The sequence below is a fragment of the Pelophylax lessonae genome (genome assembly GCF_965119305.1).
Source record: "Pelophylax lessonae genome assembly, chromosome: 5".
NCBI classification, from domain to species: Eukaryota; Metazoa; Chordata; class Amphibia; order Anura; family Ranidae; genus Pelophylax; species Pelophylax lessonae.
In genome coordinates, this window is record NC_138772.1 from 343,798,202 (window position 1) to 343,815,406 (window position 17,205).

The 17,205-nt window shown below is 42.1% G+C and overlaps 1 protein-coding gene across 2 annotated transcripts in view; it reads right to left on the minus strand.

Moving 5' to 3' along the window:
* Positions 1–4,763: 4,763 nt before the first annotated feature.
* DEK (DEK proto-oncogene) overlaps positions 4,764–17,205 on the minus strand; it is a 39,964-nt gene continuing 27,522 nt past the window's right edge. For both annotated transcript variants that reach the window (XM_082258839.1, XM_082258840.1), the window contains exons 7-11: positions 13,351–13,548; positions 13,094–13,232; positions 11,233–11,399; positions 8,720–8,788; positions 4,764–4,970 (exon numbers count right to left, since the gene is read on the minus strand). In XM_082258839.1, coding sequence (XP_082114965.1) covers positions 4,959–4,970; positions 8,720–8,788; positions 11,233–11,399; positions 13,094–13,232; positions 13,351–13,548 — 585 coding nt within the window. In that variant the 3' untranslated portion in view covers positions 4,764–4,958. The remainder of the gene's footprint in view (positions 4,971–8,719; positions 8,789–11,232; positions 11,400–13,093; positions 13,233–13,350; positions 13,549–17,205) is intronic.

Below are 17,205 nucleotides of genomic sequence, written 5' to 3' on the forward strand. Positions count from 1 at the left end.
ATCAGTGTGGGTTAGGAAGTAGGTTTTTCCAAAAAAAAAAAAAAAAAAAATAATAAAAAAAAAAAAAAAAATATATATATATATATATATATATATATATATATATATATATATATATATATATATATATATATATATATGGCACTGCAGGATGAAATGACTGTGTACAAAAGGACAACTAGAAAATGCTTTTAAAAACATCTGCTAAAGAATGTATACTGTAGTGCTGATATGTGTATCAGAACTCCTACCTGTGTTTCCATATGATGGTGCCAGCACTCACACAAAGCCTAAAATACTGTACTAAATATCCAATTTGGCATTTCCAAACCTAATTCCCAATCCCTTGCAAGGTTACATTGGAACTAGACAGTTCTGAAAAATACAGGGAGAATTTGAAGTGCACCTGTGTCCAGACTATATGGATACTCTTGAGCAATAACCAAGCTGAAAGAAAGTCATCCCTGACCCCTTCTAGCTACGTTTGGAACACATGCACATTGTGGCCTTTACAGGCTAATAGCCAAACAGCATAGAAATATGCCTGTAATAGTGGCACAAGGTAGCCCCAGCTACTGTTAATTCTACCTATAGGAATGTGTAAACAATGGTATTTGGATGTCTGACAAGTGTATGAGCTTATTTTCCTAAATGTAAAACTTGCATGCTCAGGAAAATATTCCCATAACCCTGCGCCTGTAAAATACAAGTATCAGCACTTACTAGTGTAAACTCTGTACAATGTATTTTGTAATTCTATGGGCACAACTATGCAGTAGCTGGGACTCTCAGTTACTGCAAATACAAGCGTAATAATGCAGTACATCCATATGCATCAAAATAAGGCTTTGTGCACAAGCCTCCAATGTGAAAAATTGAGTCACTCAAAGATAAAGACTTTGGACTCAGGTTTGAATCAGTTTCCAACTGCTTAGAAACACATTAGTAAGCCGACAGGTTGCCATGATTTGCTCTCATAAAAACAATACCGGTATTATGAACACTGAAAATGTATTTACAATGCTTAGACACAGGGATAAATGAAAACCTATTCAAGGGCTCAGTCAAATTATGTGTGGAGCCTGTAATGTGCATCACATGACCCCCTGCTGGACCGCACACTGACAGCTACCTGCATGGCAAAGTAAAACACTTGGTTTGCATTTTATGGTACATTTAGGTCTGCAGGGTGTTTTTAAAATCTACAAAATGGCAAGAGCCGAGCCACTGCCTTTACAGCCTATATTGGTGCATTTGGTTTTCTTATCTGTATAACGGGGGGCATGTAAATCTAAAATGTGTAAATTAAAAGCATAAAATAAAAATCCTAACAGTTCTTTGGCTGTCCACATTTTTATTTTTTTTTTTATCGTTCCATCATTCAGCCGATAAGCGTAGAATCTTAATGGAACTCCTTACATCAACTTTTCTGTTACACAAGAGCATGTATAAAATGAGGCTAGAGAATTATCTGCCATTTTAAATCTTAGAAAAATCTAAAGTAGAACTCAGTTTAACAAATGATGTAGTTTTGAATTATAAGGGGAAGGATTAGAGCTCATATGACAAACATCCGACCCGCCAGGCCTAGTTATGTGGCCTTCGCACCCAGTACCCTGCAAGGTGAGGCAGAGCTGTCTACACAGGGATGTACTAGAGCCAGACCAGATAAGGGAGAAAGCTGAAAAAAAAAAAAAAAAAGCTGGGGGGGGGGGGGGGGGGTTGGGGTGTATTTGGGTTGGGTATTTTTGCACACCCTAAACCCTGCACTCTCTACATAGGGCACTTCTGAACGAACTCCTAAACCCTGCTTTCTGTGCATAGCACACCACAGATAAAACTGGCCCTTTGAGAGCAACCCTACTGCTGATGCGGCCCTGGTAGAAATGGAGTTAGACACCCCTGGGTTAAAGCCGGTCATGCTTTCATTGGCCCATGTTGGGGAGATCTGCCCTCGGGACCTGGATCACCAGAACAAGAGCTGTGTTTTCCCATTCATTTTTGACAGTTAATCATTTCCTGTCATTTTTGATGTAGGAGGAGGAAAATCGTGCCGATGACAAACACAAGACAACAAAAACCTAAGGGGTTCTCATCTATGCCTGCCTAAAAAACACACCCCTTGCTTGAGTAATTTCACTATTTGCTAGCCCCTAATTATTATCAAAATGTCCTGTTAAGTGGAATTAAAATCGCCAATAGAAGCCTAGCTCGTTTTTTTAAAAAGGTAATTTTGTGAGAAAAGCTTCTTATATTGGACAGATATTCTTTTAAACAATCCTGATCTTACTTGCCCTACATAGTGGGCTAGTAGTAAAAATATGGAACAAGGTCACATCTGAGAAGTGCTATATTGTAGGCCAGCCAAGACTAACTATTCTGTATACCAGTAGGCGTATTTGCACTGCATCAGTAAATATCACCTCAGGGGGCAAAAAGGCTAGATAGTGAATTCTGCCTTTTGACAAGAGCATTTCATGGGGTCACCGAATAGGTGATCAGATTTTAAATGTCAATGTTGTACAAGCACACACATTTCTCAGGCAGCTGCATGTAAAAAACTTGACATTTCTAGTTTTATATACTCCGTAACAGTAAGACCCCAGAGAAACAAAAACGTTACAAAAATTTTTATGTTAAACACGGAAACAAAGTACAAAAATAGCAACATCTACATGCAAAGTTCTTGAAATCCATATGCAGAGTGCATAGAAATAGAAGGGATGACTGCTTAAAATCTCACACTTTAAAGTTATGCATACAAATGAACTTTAACATAGTCAAATCGAGAGAAAAAAAAAAAAAAAAAAAAAAAAACGAACCAACAACAACACACCACACACAAAAAACCCACATACACTTTAAGATCACATAGTCAGTAACACCTTCTAGTGCTGGAAGAGAGTTTTAGTGCCATGTCAAAATACATTTTAATTCCTGAGCCAGGGAAAGGTCAATTTTCTGTTCAAGTCTGAGTCTTTAAAGGCCAAGTTCACAATGACTATGCAGTTGGGCTCTGGTAGGTTAAAATATACTGCTCAGTTTAAAAAAATGAATGCAATTGCCACACCCTGGAGCCTTAGGCTGGCCATACACTATACAATTTTCTTCTTCAACTTTCCTCTAGATTTACCAAAACCATGTAATATAGGGTCAAGCCTAAACACTTTTAATTTGTATGCAATCAGGCAGGCCCTTGCACTACATAGTTTAAGGTAAATCTAAAGGAAACTGAATAAGAAAATTGTTATAGTGTATGGCCAGCCTTACAGATACACTCAATGTTGGCTAGTGCTAGGAGGCAGCAGGTGTTGAGCACTCCAGCATCACAGGACCTTGCACTCCCTAGTTAAAGAAGAGCATGCACTCCACTCACAGCTCAATTGCTGCGGGGGGGGGGGGGGGGGTTGCCTGCTGCAGTGCTAAGGGCAAGCACTCAATGGGGGAGATTTACTAAAACTGGAGTGCAGAATCTGGTGCAGCTCTGTATCAAATTTTGCACCCCCAAGGTCTGCTGTCTTTGAGCAACTAACCAGGATGGAGATATCAAAAGCAGTTTGTGCCAGGCTTCATTTGTAGACACTAACTTTTTCGCAAACCAATACACTTAATAGGATTTTTGTTAGCAAAAATATTTAGCAGAATACATAATGGTCTAAATTTATTTTTTATTGGGAATGTTCAACAAAAAAAAAAAACTTTCTAAAGTGTTCGGTTTTTTTGTTTTATAGTGCAAAAAATAAAATCCGCAGGTAATTGAAAATATCACCAAAAGAAAAGTTCTATTTGTGGGGGAAAAAAAAATACATTTTTTGGGTACAACGTCATACGACCGTGTAATTGTTGGTTAAGTAACGCAGTGTCGTACCGAAAAAAATGGCCCGGTCATTAATAGAGTAAAACCTTCCAAGCTGAAGTGATTAAGCAATTTATTTTTTAAACTGCAGCATAAGGAGCTCCGTGACTGCATAGAACATATTATTCAAAAGATGAACGTGGGCTTTAAATTAGACAAAGTCATTTGAGAAGCACAGACCGACAATCATCCTGGTTTCAATTTTCTTGGTCTAATACAAAACTGACTGCATTGAGCAACTGCACGTCATTCTGCTATACACTATAGAAACAAACGTCTAAGAAATACTAAGGCTGCCATTGCTGTCCACCTAATATTGCTAGCTGCCTGGCTGTCTCTGCCTTCAATACTTTTTAGGCACTAGGGTTGATTTACTAAAGGAATGGAGGCTGTTTGTTTAGAAAATTAGGGATTCAAATTTGAAAACCCAATTCCATGCAATAAATATTAAAACAAAAAACAGCTTTTGCTTGTACATACTTTACCTTTTTCACCATGCCAAATGAACATTACTTTACAAAAAAAAAAAAAAAAAAAAAAAAAAAAAACACCGAGCATGTTTGCAAACCAACCCCCACTGTTCTGGAAAAACGCATGTAGACCAGAAAGGTCAGTGAATCACAACTTTTAAAATACACACTTGTTCCAGGTCAGTGACAAAGTACTGAGACTATTGGTTCAGAAGCCAGAACACTAGTATATTTATATTTATAAGGCGGTGGTCACATTAGCAGCCTTTGTATTCTTTAACACATTTCATTTTTTCAGGAAAGGAAACAAAAACCTCAAAAAACTCCCTGAAGTGCCCAATGTCTTCCAGCTGCAATGTAAATAGAAGGATTACAAAACTATAGGATGGAAAATATAAAAACAAAAAACGAGGATAGCTAAAACTACACTTGGATACTACTGTAAAAATAGGTTTTAATTAAGCAATTTACATAGGCCTTTAAACTCAAACAAAGCAAAATCTGCTTAAAAATACACTGTACCCAAAGTGGTAAAAACAAATACACGTTTGCTGGTGTCATTCTCAGAGTATATGAATTAGAATCCAACAGTCCATGTATTTTCCATGTATAAAATATAGTCCTCTAGAGAATCATGAAATAAGCTGTGAAAAGAAAAGAAAAAATAAAGTCTTAAAATTTTTCAAGGCTTACCCAGCTGAACATGAAGACGTTATTTCTACAAAAAAACCTTTTGGTAGCATTATTACGGTAAAAGATACATTTCACAAGGTGTAAGAGTACCAGAATTGCCCCAAAAAACAAACCTTGACTGCCTACACAACCTTGTACAGTGTGGTGTGTTCCATTATGTAAATTTCCACACTTCCTAGCAGTTTATAATGTGGGCCCATCCCTCACGCAACTTCCAACTATAGTTAGTTAGACCATCTCATTGGCGAAATAACCAATAGGATGAAGGTAGGGATGTGGGTGTTGTGTGTCAGAATTAAACACTGCTAGCGAGCATCAAACCTGCATATTGTAATGCAGTGCCTTTGATAGTTAGGGTCCCCATTAACCCCTATTTAAAAAAAAAAAAAAAAAAAAGTGTATGTAGGCAAACTAGTGGATATAAAAATTACATGTACCTGTGCCCAAGCTATGCACGAATAATGCAGTATTAAACCTAAAAACAAAAAGTAATATATTGCAGCTTAAGAACACTTACATGTAGCAGCTGTAGGAGTTTATTTTTTTAAACAACCCCCAGCCCCCCCCCCCCTTTTCACTGGTGATCCTGCCAGTAACACAATCACTGTCCTAGTGTGTCTGCATTCTAGATGAATTAGTAAAGCAGACACATTTGGACAGCATAATTGTCAGTCTGGGGGGGGGGGGGGTAGTGTTAAGCTGGATACACTATACAATTGTCTTTAGATTTTTTCCTTTAGATTAACCAAAACCATATAATAGGAGGTCAAACCTATATACTTTCAATTTGTATGCAATCAGGCAGGCCCTTGCATTACATAGTTGAAGGTAAATCTAAAGGAAATCTAACAACAAAAAAATGTATAGTGTGTATCCAGCTTTAGACTAGCAGATTTAGATATACCCGACTAACAAATTGAAGCTAAACTGCAGTTAACACCTAAAAGATAAGTTCACCTTTTGCAACATGCTCAAATTCACAATGTAACAAACATTTTTTAAACTGACCATCCCCCTGACTCATCCCCCAGCTAGTGGGAATTAAACAAAAATCTGACGTTGTGTTGACATACGATAAAAATTTTATAGCCTGCACATCCAGTTTGACGTACGTAAATCCGTAAACGTCTGTCGAAAGCACTATACTAACGATCCTAAAAAAAAAAAAAAAAAAAAAAAAATCGGCAGATCATTTGGACTAAATTTTACTTCTGATTTTCCCCATCATGTGTACAGGCCTTTAGAGGTTCAGAAAAGAAAAAATAAAATGCACATTTTTTTACCTGCAAAAAAACAGCATTTACTATTTTTGGTTACAAAGTGAACTTATGCCTTTAGCAGTTAGAGCAAATTGTTTTTCCCTTTGGGATAAAAGGTTTTACTGTATACAAATGAATAAAAAGACCACTGTAAGCACCTCTGTCAGTGTTTAATGGTTTGTTTCAACCCTCTGCTACTTTGTCTAGACAGCTCAGTCTGTTAAAGTTAAGACTTTATATCCGGATCTCCATATCGGGGAAAAAAAAAAAAGTCTAAAGAAGAAATGGCTTTAAGGCCCCTTTAGTTTTTCAGGCGGATCTGAGCAGATGCCCCATGCATCTCTATGGGGCAGCGCATGTCAGCGGACACATGTCCGCTGACATCCAATTCCTATCTGTCAAATCTGGACAGATGGAAACCCTATTTTCCATCCGTCTGGTGGATTGGATGAGGACAGACAGGTGGTCTGTTCTCATCCAATTCCCCCATAGAGGACAGCGGGGATTTGACACAGTCTCCGCACACAAAGCAGAGACACAGAGCTGTCATCTGCCTGCTCAGCGGATCGGTCCCCCACTGAGCAGAAAACTGAACGAAGAGGTGTGAAAGGGGCCTTAGAGAAAAATTATTGCTTTAAGTAGTCACATATACCAAACAAGCTAGGAAAGCAATTTAAAAACAAGCTCATTCACTTCTGTAGCTACAGGCATTTACAACAGGTGCACTAAAATCTTTACTTCCTATTAGGCTGGATTCACACACCTGTGGTGCGGTAAGCCACATCACGCTAAGTGTTCCTGTCACTGCACCAAGGAAGCTCAATCAAGTAAATGAATTGGCCAACAAAAAAAAGCTAAAGTTATAATTTACGTAACAGTGCGGAGATCTCTCATCAAGTCAATTAAATTCCTGAGATATTGATCTGGTCAGTTAAGTAGCAGAGCGGGTTGTTAATCAGTTTTAACTCCTTTGGTGTTAATGAAATTAACAGGTGCACTAGATGGGCAATAAGAACCTACAAAACAGGAATGGTTTTACAGGTGTAGGTACTGACTTCTTCCCCCCTACTCATCTAATTCCTTCAGGATGGCACATCAATACGTGCCATTGCCAGAAGGTTTGCTGTGTCTCAAGAGCAAGGTGGAGATTCCTGGAGACGGGCAGTTACTATAGGAGAGCTGGACAGGGGCATAGAAGGTCCTTAACCCATCAGCAGGGCCAGTATCTGTTTTTTTTTGTGCAAGGAGGTACAGGATGAGCACTGCCAGAGCCCTACAAAAATGACCTCCAGCAGGCCACTGGTGTGAATGTCTGACCAAACAATCAGAAACAGACATGAGGGTGGCCCGACATCCTATAGTGGGCCCTGTGCTCACTGCCCGGCAACGTGGAGCTCGACTGGCATTTGCCATTAAACACAAGAATTGGCAGGTCTTCTACTGGTGCCCTGTTTTTTTTTTTTTTACAGAGGAGAGCAGGTTCACCCTGGGCTCATGTGACATTAAAGGGTCTGGAGAAGCCGTGGAGAACGTTATGCTGCCTGTAACATTGTTCAGCATGAAAGGTTTAGTGACGGTCTAGGGAGGCATAGCCATGGAAGGATGCACAGATCTCTACAGGCTAGACAGACAATGGCACCCTGACTGCCATTAGGTAGCAGGATGAAATCTTTGGACCCATTGTCAGACCCTATTGCTAGTGAAGTGGGTCCTGGGTTCCTCCTGGTTAACCACAATGGCCGGCCTCACATAGTGAGTGTATGCAGCCAGTTCCTGGAGGATGAAGGAATTGATACCACTGAATGGCCTCCACACTCGCCTGACCTAAATCCAATAGAAAACCTCTGGGACATTGTCTTAGTCCATCCAATGCCACCAGGTTACACCTGCTCAGTGATGCCCTGGTCCAGATCTGTAAGGAAATACCAGAGGACACCATCTGTAGTCTCATTAGGAGCATAACACCACCCCCCCCCCCCCCCCCATCGTCAGGCATGCATACAAGCTCGTGGGGGCCAAACTACTAAGTACCATTTTGAGCTGCTGCAATGGTGGTGGGGTGTATGAATTCAGCCCTCTGTAGATTGATCATTTCCATCAAACGATGTTGCAGCCTTTCGTTCCGAACACATTACCTAATCCATATCAGTATAGATATTTTTCCCATTGAGATCTGATGTGTTTTCCTTTAAAGTGTTCCTTTAATTTTTGAATATAATAGAATACACAATGTGCGTTAAGCTGTGCACCTAGTTCGATACTTCTAATGTGTCTAGACCTACTTATTCCCAGATCATAAGTTGCTTAAACTTCCTCAATTCAATTTCTCCTGCGTTTAAACAAATGAAGAAGGCCAGTGTGAGAGGGCCAACACTTCACATTGGTTTGAGAATCAGACCACCTAAACCTAGTAGTTACGTTTAAGTTTCCTATACACATACCTCCTTAACTGTAGTCTTAATGAAATTTTTTCTTGACGACAAGTCATGAGTAGGATAGCTCTCATTCACCTAAAAACAAAGTACACAAACCAAAAGTTAAAACAAAGTTTAAAGATCTCATGCTCCATTTCTTTCCATAATAAAGTGTTTTTCCACTTTTGCAGTCAAATGTAAAGGGGGGGGGGGGAGGGGAGGCAACAGCTCCTCATCTTCATGCCTATATGGGTTAAACTGCCCCCTACAGGAGTAGGACACTAGGAAGACAAAAACCTGATACGCCCATCGGGCTGTTCCAGGGGGTATACTCCCACTGTCTGCTATAGGTATTCAGTTTTGTTACAAGCAGTGTCAGAAAAGGAAAAAAATTCTCCATAGAGGGGTGGGTGCTGTGTCCATCAATCATCAGAGAAATGGATTTTACGGTAAGCCAAAAATCCCATTTTCTCTTTTGTTCATTGACTGACAGCTATCTTCATGACTATATGGGACGTACCAAACCATTGTCAAATTTGAGGAGTGGGAACAGTAAGAAAAAAACCTTCCAAGGCTAAAAACATAACCAATCAGGAAACAAGGACCTCAACTATCAACAACTGGAGCTCACCGGAAAAAAAAAAAAATAAATAAATATATAAAAAACACCCTCAAAAAGGAGGACAAGTCCTCTAAACCGCAGCATGCACAACCTTGCGGCCAAGAGGAAGCATCTGCAGATGCCAACACATCCACCTTATTAAAAAAAAAAAAAAAAAAACTTTGTGAACGTGTGCACAGATGACCAGTTAGCCGCTTGCAAACCTGCAGCACTGACACCCAATGACAGAAGGCACACTAAGTGCCTGAGTACAGTCCATCTGTGAGGACAAATAGTGAGTGATTTTCTAATGGACTCTGTAGCTGCCAGGTACACCCTTATCACCCAAACCACATCCAGGGAATGCAAAGCAACTTCCTTAGGATGCTTAGGCCTAGGACACAGGGAAGGCAACACAATGTCTTCATTCAAATGAAAATCAGAGACCACCTTTGGAAGGAACGACATACATAGACGAACCACCTTATTTTTGTGATCTTACAGGTTAAAGTTTGAGAGATAGCAATATAGATAATAAAGATAATATATAAAAAATAAAAAACGCAAACAAAAACCACACAAAAAAAAAAAAAAAAAAAAAAAGGGAAATATTGCCAGGACCAGAGATCCCAGCAAGAACTAGGTCCTTACTACTGACCAGGCAGAAAAAAAAAAAAAATAAAAAATAAAAAAAAAAAAACCAGAATACCTATAGCAGAGTAGCAGAGTGGGACTATACCCCCAGGGACTGCCCAATAGGTATACAGTAGTCAAGTTTGCCCTACTCCTGTAGGGAGCAGTATAACCCATAGTCATGAAGATGAGCCGTGTCAGTTAATGAGACACCAAGTTTCCATTTGACAACAGAATGCAGACGCTCAGCTTCTAGATTTTTAAATTCTTTGTTAAGACAATTTTCTAAAGCTAGTTTACAACTGAGAACGAGATCTGATCTGCCAGTACAGATGGGATTAAACCACTTGAAGATCAGGTCTTTTCTGACACTATTTACATGCAACAATCAGTTTTTTTTTTTATAGAAAATATATCTTCGAATCCTCAAACATTTTAAAGCAGGAGCCCTAGAGAATTGGTGGGTTTTGCAAATTTTTTGATGTCATGCTGTATTTACGTAGCGTTTTTCCAGACATAATTTTGGAAAACAGTGGTTTGAATTTTAATGCAAAAAAAAAAAAACACAACTTAATTTTTAATAAAATATAAAAGAGGTTATGGTGAGTAAATTAATAAATATGTTACGCTTTAAAATTGCACACACTCGAGCAACCGTGACAATTATCCATAGGCCTTTAAAGGTTACCCCTTTAGATTTACACAGGAGGTTCTGGTGCTAGAATTACTGTCCATGATCTGATGTTCACAGTGATACCTCACATGTGGGACGATTGTGTGCTTGGTGTGGGGGGGGATGGACAGTTACATTTATTTTTTATACATTTATATATATATATATATATATATATATATATATATATATATATATATATATATATATATATATATATATATTAATCTATTTTCACAGTTGCTTTATTTTTATTGGATCACTTTTATTGTTGTCACAAGGAATGTAAATATCCTGTAATGTAAACATGTCCCCTCCTGCTGCTTGTAAACGCAATCCAGCTTCTAGTTAGCCGCTAGGATTGCTTTTACAAAAGAGCTGACTAAAAAAAACGGTACCAGGATGATGCCTGCAGCTGGGATCATCCTTGACTAACTACTTTAGCAAAATACAGGTGCGTCACTAGTCAGCCAGGTGAACTTTTTAAAGTTAGGCTACGTGATAGATATTACAAAATATGTAGTAGGTGTTGTCCCAAAAAAGTAAACATTTAAAAGCTCTACACTGTTGTATGTAGTGCACACCTGATATTTGAAATGTAAAACAAAAACACTAAATTTATCCTGAGCATACCTTTTTGCAGATTTGTTTCATTGTGACTTCTTCAAGGTTGGCTTCTGCTAAAAGCTTTTTCACGGTTTCTTGGATCTCTTCATCAGTGGGTGGTTTTTTCACTTTTTTGATCAAGGGTTCATCATCCGAACTGTCTTCTGACTCGCTTTCTGATTCTACTATTTTCTCTGTTAACAGATATTATATTAAAGCATATCCAAGTCTTATAATTCAACCAATATTAACCAACTCCATAAGAGACACTTTCACCCCCTTCCTGCCCAGGCCAATGTTCAGTGCTGTCACATTTTGAATGACAACTGTGCAGACATGCAACACTGTACCCAAACATTTTGCAAACACACACACACACACACACACACACACACACACACACACACACACAGTGTACCAGGCCTAAGAGGTTAAAGTTTTTTTTTTTTTTTTTTTACCAAAAGAACGCATGAAGGAAAAAAAAAAAAAAAAAAACACACCTTGTGCGCAGCGCCCCCCCCTCAAATACTTACCCGAGCCCCCTCTCGATCCAGCAATGTCCATGAGAGCCTTGCCTCTCCGGGGACACTTGCACACCTAATTGGCTATTAGCAGAAACCATTGGCTCCCACTGTCAATCACAGCCAGTGGGCCGATCAGGAGACGAAGGGGACGTGGACAAGCAGTGGCTCACGTGCCCTCATAGCAAGCCGTTTGCTGTGGGGGCACCCAACAGGAGCGAGGAGCCAGGAGCACCGGCATGGGACCCGAGGAGAGGAGGGTCCAGGCCACTGTGCAAAACCACTGCATAGAGCAAGTATAACAGGTTATTTTAATTTTAAACTTAAACGTGCTATGTACAAACTTTTTGGCTATTTGGGAGAGGTTTTAAACACTGCAAGAGTTTTTTTTTTTTTAATAAATTTGGGACTGAAAAGTCTTTAACCATCCATAATACATCCAATTTACCCTTTTCTACTAAAGCAAATCTACTTCTATATAGTGATAAAGTTGGAGCAGCACCAATATTAAATACATATAAATAGGTATATATGCAAGTATAAAGAAATACACAAATGTCCCAAAGTCCTTATAAAGCTGAAGGAGAGGGAGGAAACCAGTCCAGAGGCCTCTGATGATGTCAAGTGTATGACGATATGCGTAAGGCGGACTGAGCACTCTGATGTGCAGCACGCTCTTTCTACACTGCGGTTTTTACTTTACATGCCTTTTGGAGTCTACTTTTATGAAAGTGCAATACTTTAAAGTCGCCCGTTTGTACATACACCATTGGCCTGCTTTTGTCCTTCTGAGGTGGTGCCATTCCGGTTGGAGCTTCAGAGTGGTTCTTCTACATTGTCCTGAGATTTAAGAGTCTGGGAGTCACCACAGGCTGGAGAAACAGAGGATCTTTCATGTCAAGTGCTTCCTGAATGTTCTAGCGCGGTTTGACCGCTCTGTAAACATGAGGGTCAGACTTTCTGGCAAGCAGTTTTGGCTGTTACTACTGGGTGATTTCATGCCTTCCCCACTACGCACATTGGTGACTGGATGATCTGCACTGGTTTCCTCCCCCTCCTTCAGCTTTATAAAAGGACTTTGGGACATTTGTGTATATTGTTTCTTTATACTTGCATATATACCTATTTATATTTAATACTGGCGCTGCTGCTACTTTATCATTTTATGGGATTGTAATCTACCTATAGAGCTGGCTGCCTATGTTATCACAACGTTTTGATTGCTGTGGATTTGTGATTCTAAGCACAGATATCCCTTTACCTTTTTTTAACTTCTATATAGTGAAGTTTTGAGCTTTTCAGTTATTGTGATTCCAATAAGCACTAGGTCAAAACCGCATTTTTTTTTTTTTTTTAGTTACGTTTACCTTTTTTGGAACTAGCTTGGTTCTTCTTGTTTGTAGTACTGCTATCTGCCTTCTTTACATTTGCAGCTTTTGTAGCCTTCTTACTCTTGGGTGTGGATTTTGGTTTGGTCTTTTCTTTTTTAGCAACTTTCTTCGGTGGCTAGAAAAGATATTTGGAACAAAAAATTAAAAAAAAAAAAAAAAAAAAAAAAAAAAAAAAAAAAAACAGTATTGCATGATTTTTTTTTTTTTTTTTTTAAATATAAATAGGCCTATACCTCCTCGTCTTCTTCCTCCTCCTCCTCTTCACTTTTTTCCTCCTCTGAAGACTCTTTATCCTTTTTCTCATCCTCACTGCTAGACTCGTCAGACAAAATCACATTTGATTTACTGCTTTTAGACTTTCGTGCTGAGCCTGAACTGCTACGTTCTTTTTTACTGCTCTTTGGAGTCTTCGACTTAGACTTTGGCAAGGACTAGGGAGAGAAAAAAAAAAAAAAAAAAAAAGTTTACAGAATAAAATAGAAAACATACATTTAAACCAGTAGAGCCTATTCACACTTGTCCATGCAGCAAAAAGAATTCCAAAAAGAAAATACATTTCATATGACCCTGGTTCATGTATATGACCAGCAGTTCAGCATGAAAAAGAAAATTAGATGGGCCTACTTACACGTGAACTTGGGACGGTTCAATGCACAACAGAAAAAAAAAAAAAAAAAAACGGAATTTTTGTAAAATCTTACCTGTAAAATTCCTTTCTCTGAGTCCTCCGACAGTCGCCGCCTCTTCATATTCGTCACATATGGGGTATTAGACTTTGCTCCGAAGGAGTAGCTAGGCAACAGAATATGTTAACAATAAAGCTTTAACATATCCCACCCTCAAGGGGTGGTCCCCTCAGTCAATACCCTCCTACTTCCTGCAACCATATCTCAGTTTTAGTGGAATAGCAGTAGAGTATACATTCAAACCCCAAAAGAGGGGCGGGGGCGGCGACTGTCGGAGGACTCAGAGAAAGGAATTTTACAGGTAAGATTTTACAAAAATTCCGTTTTCTCTTACGTCCTCCGACAGTCGCCGCCTCTTCATATTCGTCACATATGGGGACGTCCCAAAGCAGTGCAAACATGAGGGGTGGGAAACGCATCCGCGCCGAAAGGCAACGCAGTCTCCACATCAAAGAAAGGAACCTTACCAAAGGAAGGAAACCAGCTGGGCAACAGCAAAAATAAGTGCTCAACAGGAGCAACAACCCAGGAAAAGACAAAAAACCCAGGGGATACAAAAAACTATCCCAACAGCCAGGAGTCCCCAACAAGGGACCCTAGGGAACAGCCGCACTAAGAACCTTGCGGCCAAAGGAAGCATCCGCCGATGCCTGAACATCTACTTTGTAGAATTTTGTGAAAGTGTGCACGGTCGACCAAGTCGCCGCCTTACACACCTGGGCTACAGAAGCCCCATGACAGCAGGCCCAAGACGTACTCAGAGATCTTGTAGAGTGCGCCTTCACAGGCACAGGGGGAACCTTCCCCTGCAAGGCATAGGCCTGTTCAATGGTCTGCCTGATCCATTTGGCGATGGTAGAGGCCGAAGCCGCCATGCCCTTCCGAGGACCCTCTGGAAGAACAAACAAGGAGTCCGTCTTACGAAAAGACTCAGTCGATTTAAGGTAAACCCTTATCGCCCGAACAACATCCAGAGAGTGCAATCTCATCTCCTTTGGATGTTTAGGCTTCGTGCACAACGAAGGCAAAACAATATCCTCGTTAAGATGGAATTCCGAAACTCGTTTCGGCAGAAAAGAAGGATTAGGTCGCAAGACCACCTTATCCAAATGAACAACCAGGTACGGAGACTTGCAGGACAAAGCCGCCAGTTCCGACACTCTGCGAGCCGAAGTGATCGCCACCAAAAAGGCGACCTTTTTGGACAACATAGACAACGAGATCTCCCTGATCTGTTCAAAAGGAGCACGTTGTAACAGATAGAACGAGATTCAAGTCCCAAGGGGGCAAAGGATCCCTCCTAGGAGGAACCAGATGCCGCACACCCTGAATAAAGGTGCCAACCAAGGAGTTGGAAGCCACGGGACGTTGAAACAGAACGGCCAGCGCAGACACCTGACCCTTTATCGTAGCCAGCGCCAAACGCTGATCGACACCCGTCTGAAGGAAAGACAGCACACGGGAAACCGAGTACGTGCGGGGTGAAAACCCCCTGGACTCACACCAGGCAAAATAGGCCTTCCAAGTACGGTAATAAACCTTCCCCGAGGAAGACTTCCTCGCGTTGATCAAAGTATGAACGACCTCTGGAGAGAGACCCTTCTCCTTCAGGACCTCGGTCTCAACAGCCAGGCCGTCAAAGCCAGCGACTGTAAAGCAGGATGGTATATCGGTCCTTGAGACAGTAGATCGTCTCGAAGAGGCAGACGCCAAGGGGCGTCGACCGCCAGATTCACGAGGTCTGCGTACCAGGACCGGCGAGGCCAGTCCGGTGCCACAAGAATCACCGTGCTGCGTTCCGAGTGTAACCTGCGAAGGAACCTGGACAGCAACTGAATCGGTGGAAACGCGTACATCAGCCTGTACTGATGCCACGGGGCCACTAACGCGTCTGACGCGTCTGCCCGAGGGTCGCGCGTCCGTGCCACGAACCTCTTCACCTTGTAGTTGAGGCGAGACGCGAACAGGTCCACATCTGGAAGACCCCACTTCGCGCACAACATCTGGAAGACAGCCGGGTGGAGAGACCATTCCCCCTGATCCAGGGTCTGGCGACTCAGATAGTCCGCCTGCCAGTTCTCCACTCCCGGAATGTGAACCGCCGTTATCGCCGGGACATGAGTCCCGGCCCAAGATAGAATGTCGGCCACTTCTCGAGCCGCTCGGGCACTCCTGGTGCCCCCTTGGTGGTTGATGTAGGCCACCGCCGTGGCATTGTCCGTCTGCACCCGAACCGGGCAGCCCTGCAGCCGGTCCGTCCAGCGATGAAGACAGAGCCTTATCGCACGCAATTCCAGAATGTTGATCGGGAGGGAAGACTCCCCCTCCGACCAGGTCCCCTGGGCGGACAGAACGCCCAGAACACCACCCCAGCCCGACAGGCTGGCATCCGTGGTGATTACCGTCCACGAGATCGGACGAAACGACTTGCCCCCGGACACCAACGGGGACTGGAGCCACCACAGAAGGTTTTCCCTGGTGCGATGACTCAACGAGATCTGAAGATCCAGAGATTGAGGTCGCCCGTCCCACCTGGACAGGATCTCCGCTTGGAGACCCCGCGTGTGAAACTGCGCGAAAGGAATCGCCTCGAAGGCCGAGACCATCAATCCCAGACACCTCATACACGTCCGCAGAGACGAGTGTGGAACGTCCCTGAGGGACCTGACTTCCTCCTGAAGAGTCCCGAGTTTGTCTTCCGGCAGGAAGACCTTCGCCTGCACCGAGTCCAGTATCATTCCCAGATAGGGGAGACGAACCGACGGACTCAGTGTCGACTTTGGAACATTTATCGTCCAACCAAACTCCTGCAGAGTTTGCATTGTGACAGACAGGTCCTCCTCCAGACCCTGTCTGGTCGCAGACCGAACCAGAATGTCGTCCAGATACCCCAGGACAGAAATGCCCTGGGCCCTCAATGCCAGAACCGGTGCAAGCACCTTGGTGAAGACCCGCGGAGCCGAGGCGAGACCAAAGGGCAACGCCACGAACTGGTAGTGATCCTCCGCAATGGCAAATCGAAGGTATCTCTGATGACCCTCGAATATGGGGATGTGAAGGTACGCATCCTTCAAATCGATGGAGGCCATGAATTCCCCCGGAACGAGGGCAGCCACCACCGAGCGCAGGGATTCCATGCGGAACTTGCGAACCCGCACAGAGCGGTTCAGAGCCTTCAAGTCCAGAATCGGACGAACCTTGCCCTCCTTCCTGGGCACGGTGAACAGATTGGAATAAAACCCCCGAAATCTGTCCCGATGAGGCACCGGAACCACCACTCCCTGAGCCCTCAGGTCCCGCACCGCCAGGTGCAGATCCCGCAGGCGCTCTGGAGACAGTTGAAGATTTGAGGGAAAAAAATCTGCTCTCCGGCCGAGAGAGAAACTCGATCTTGTAACCAGA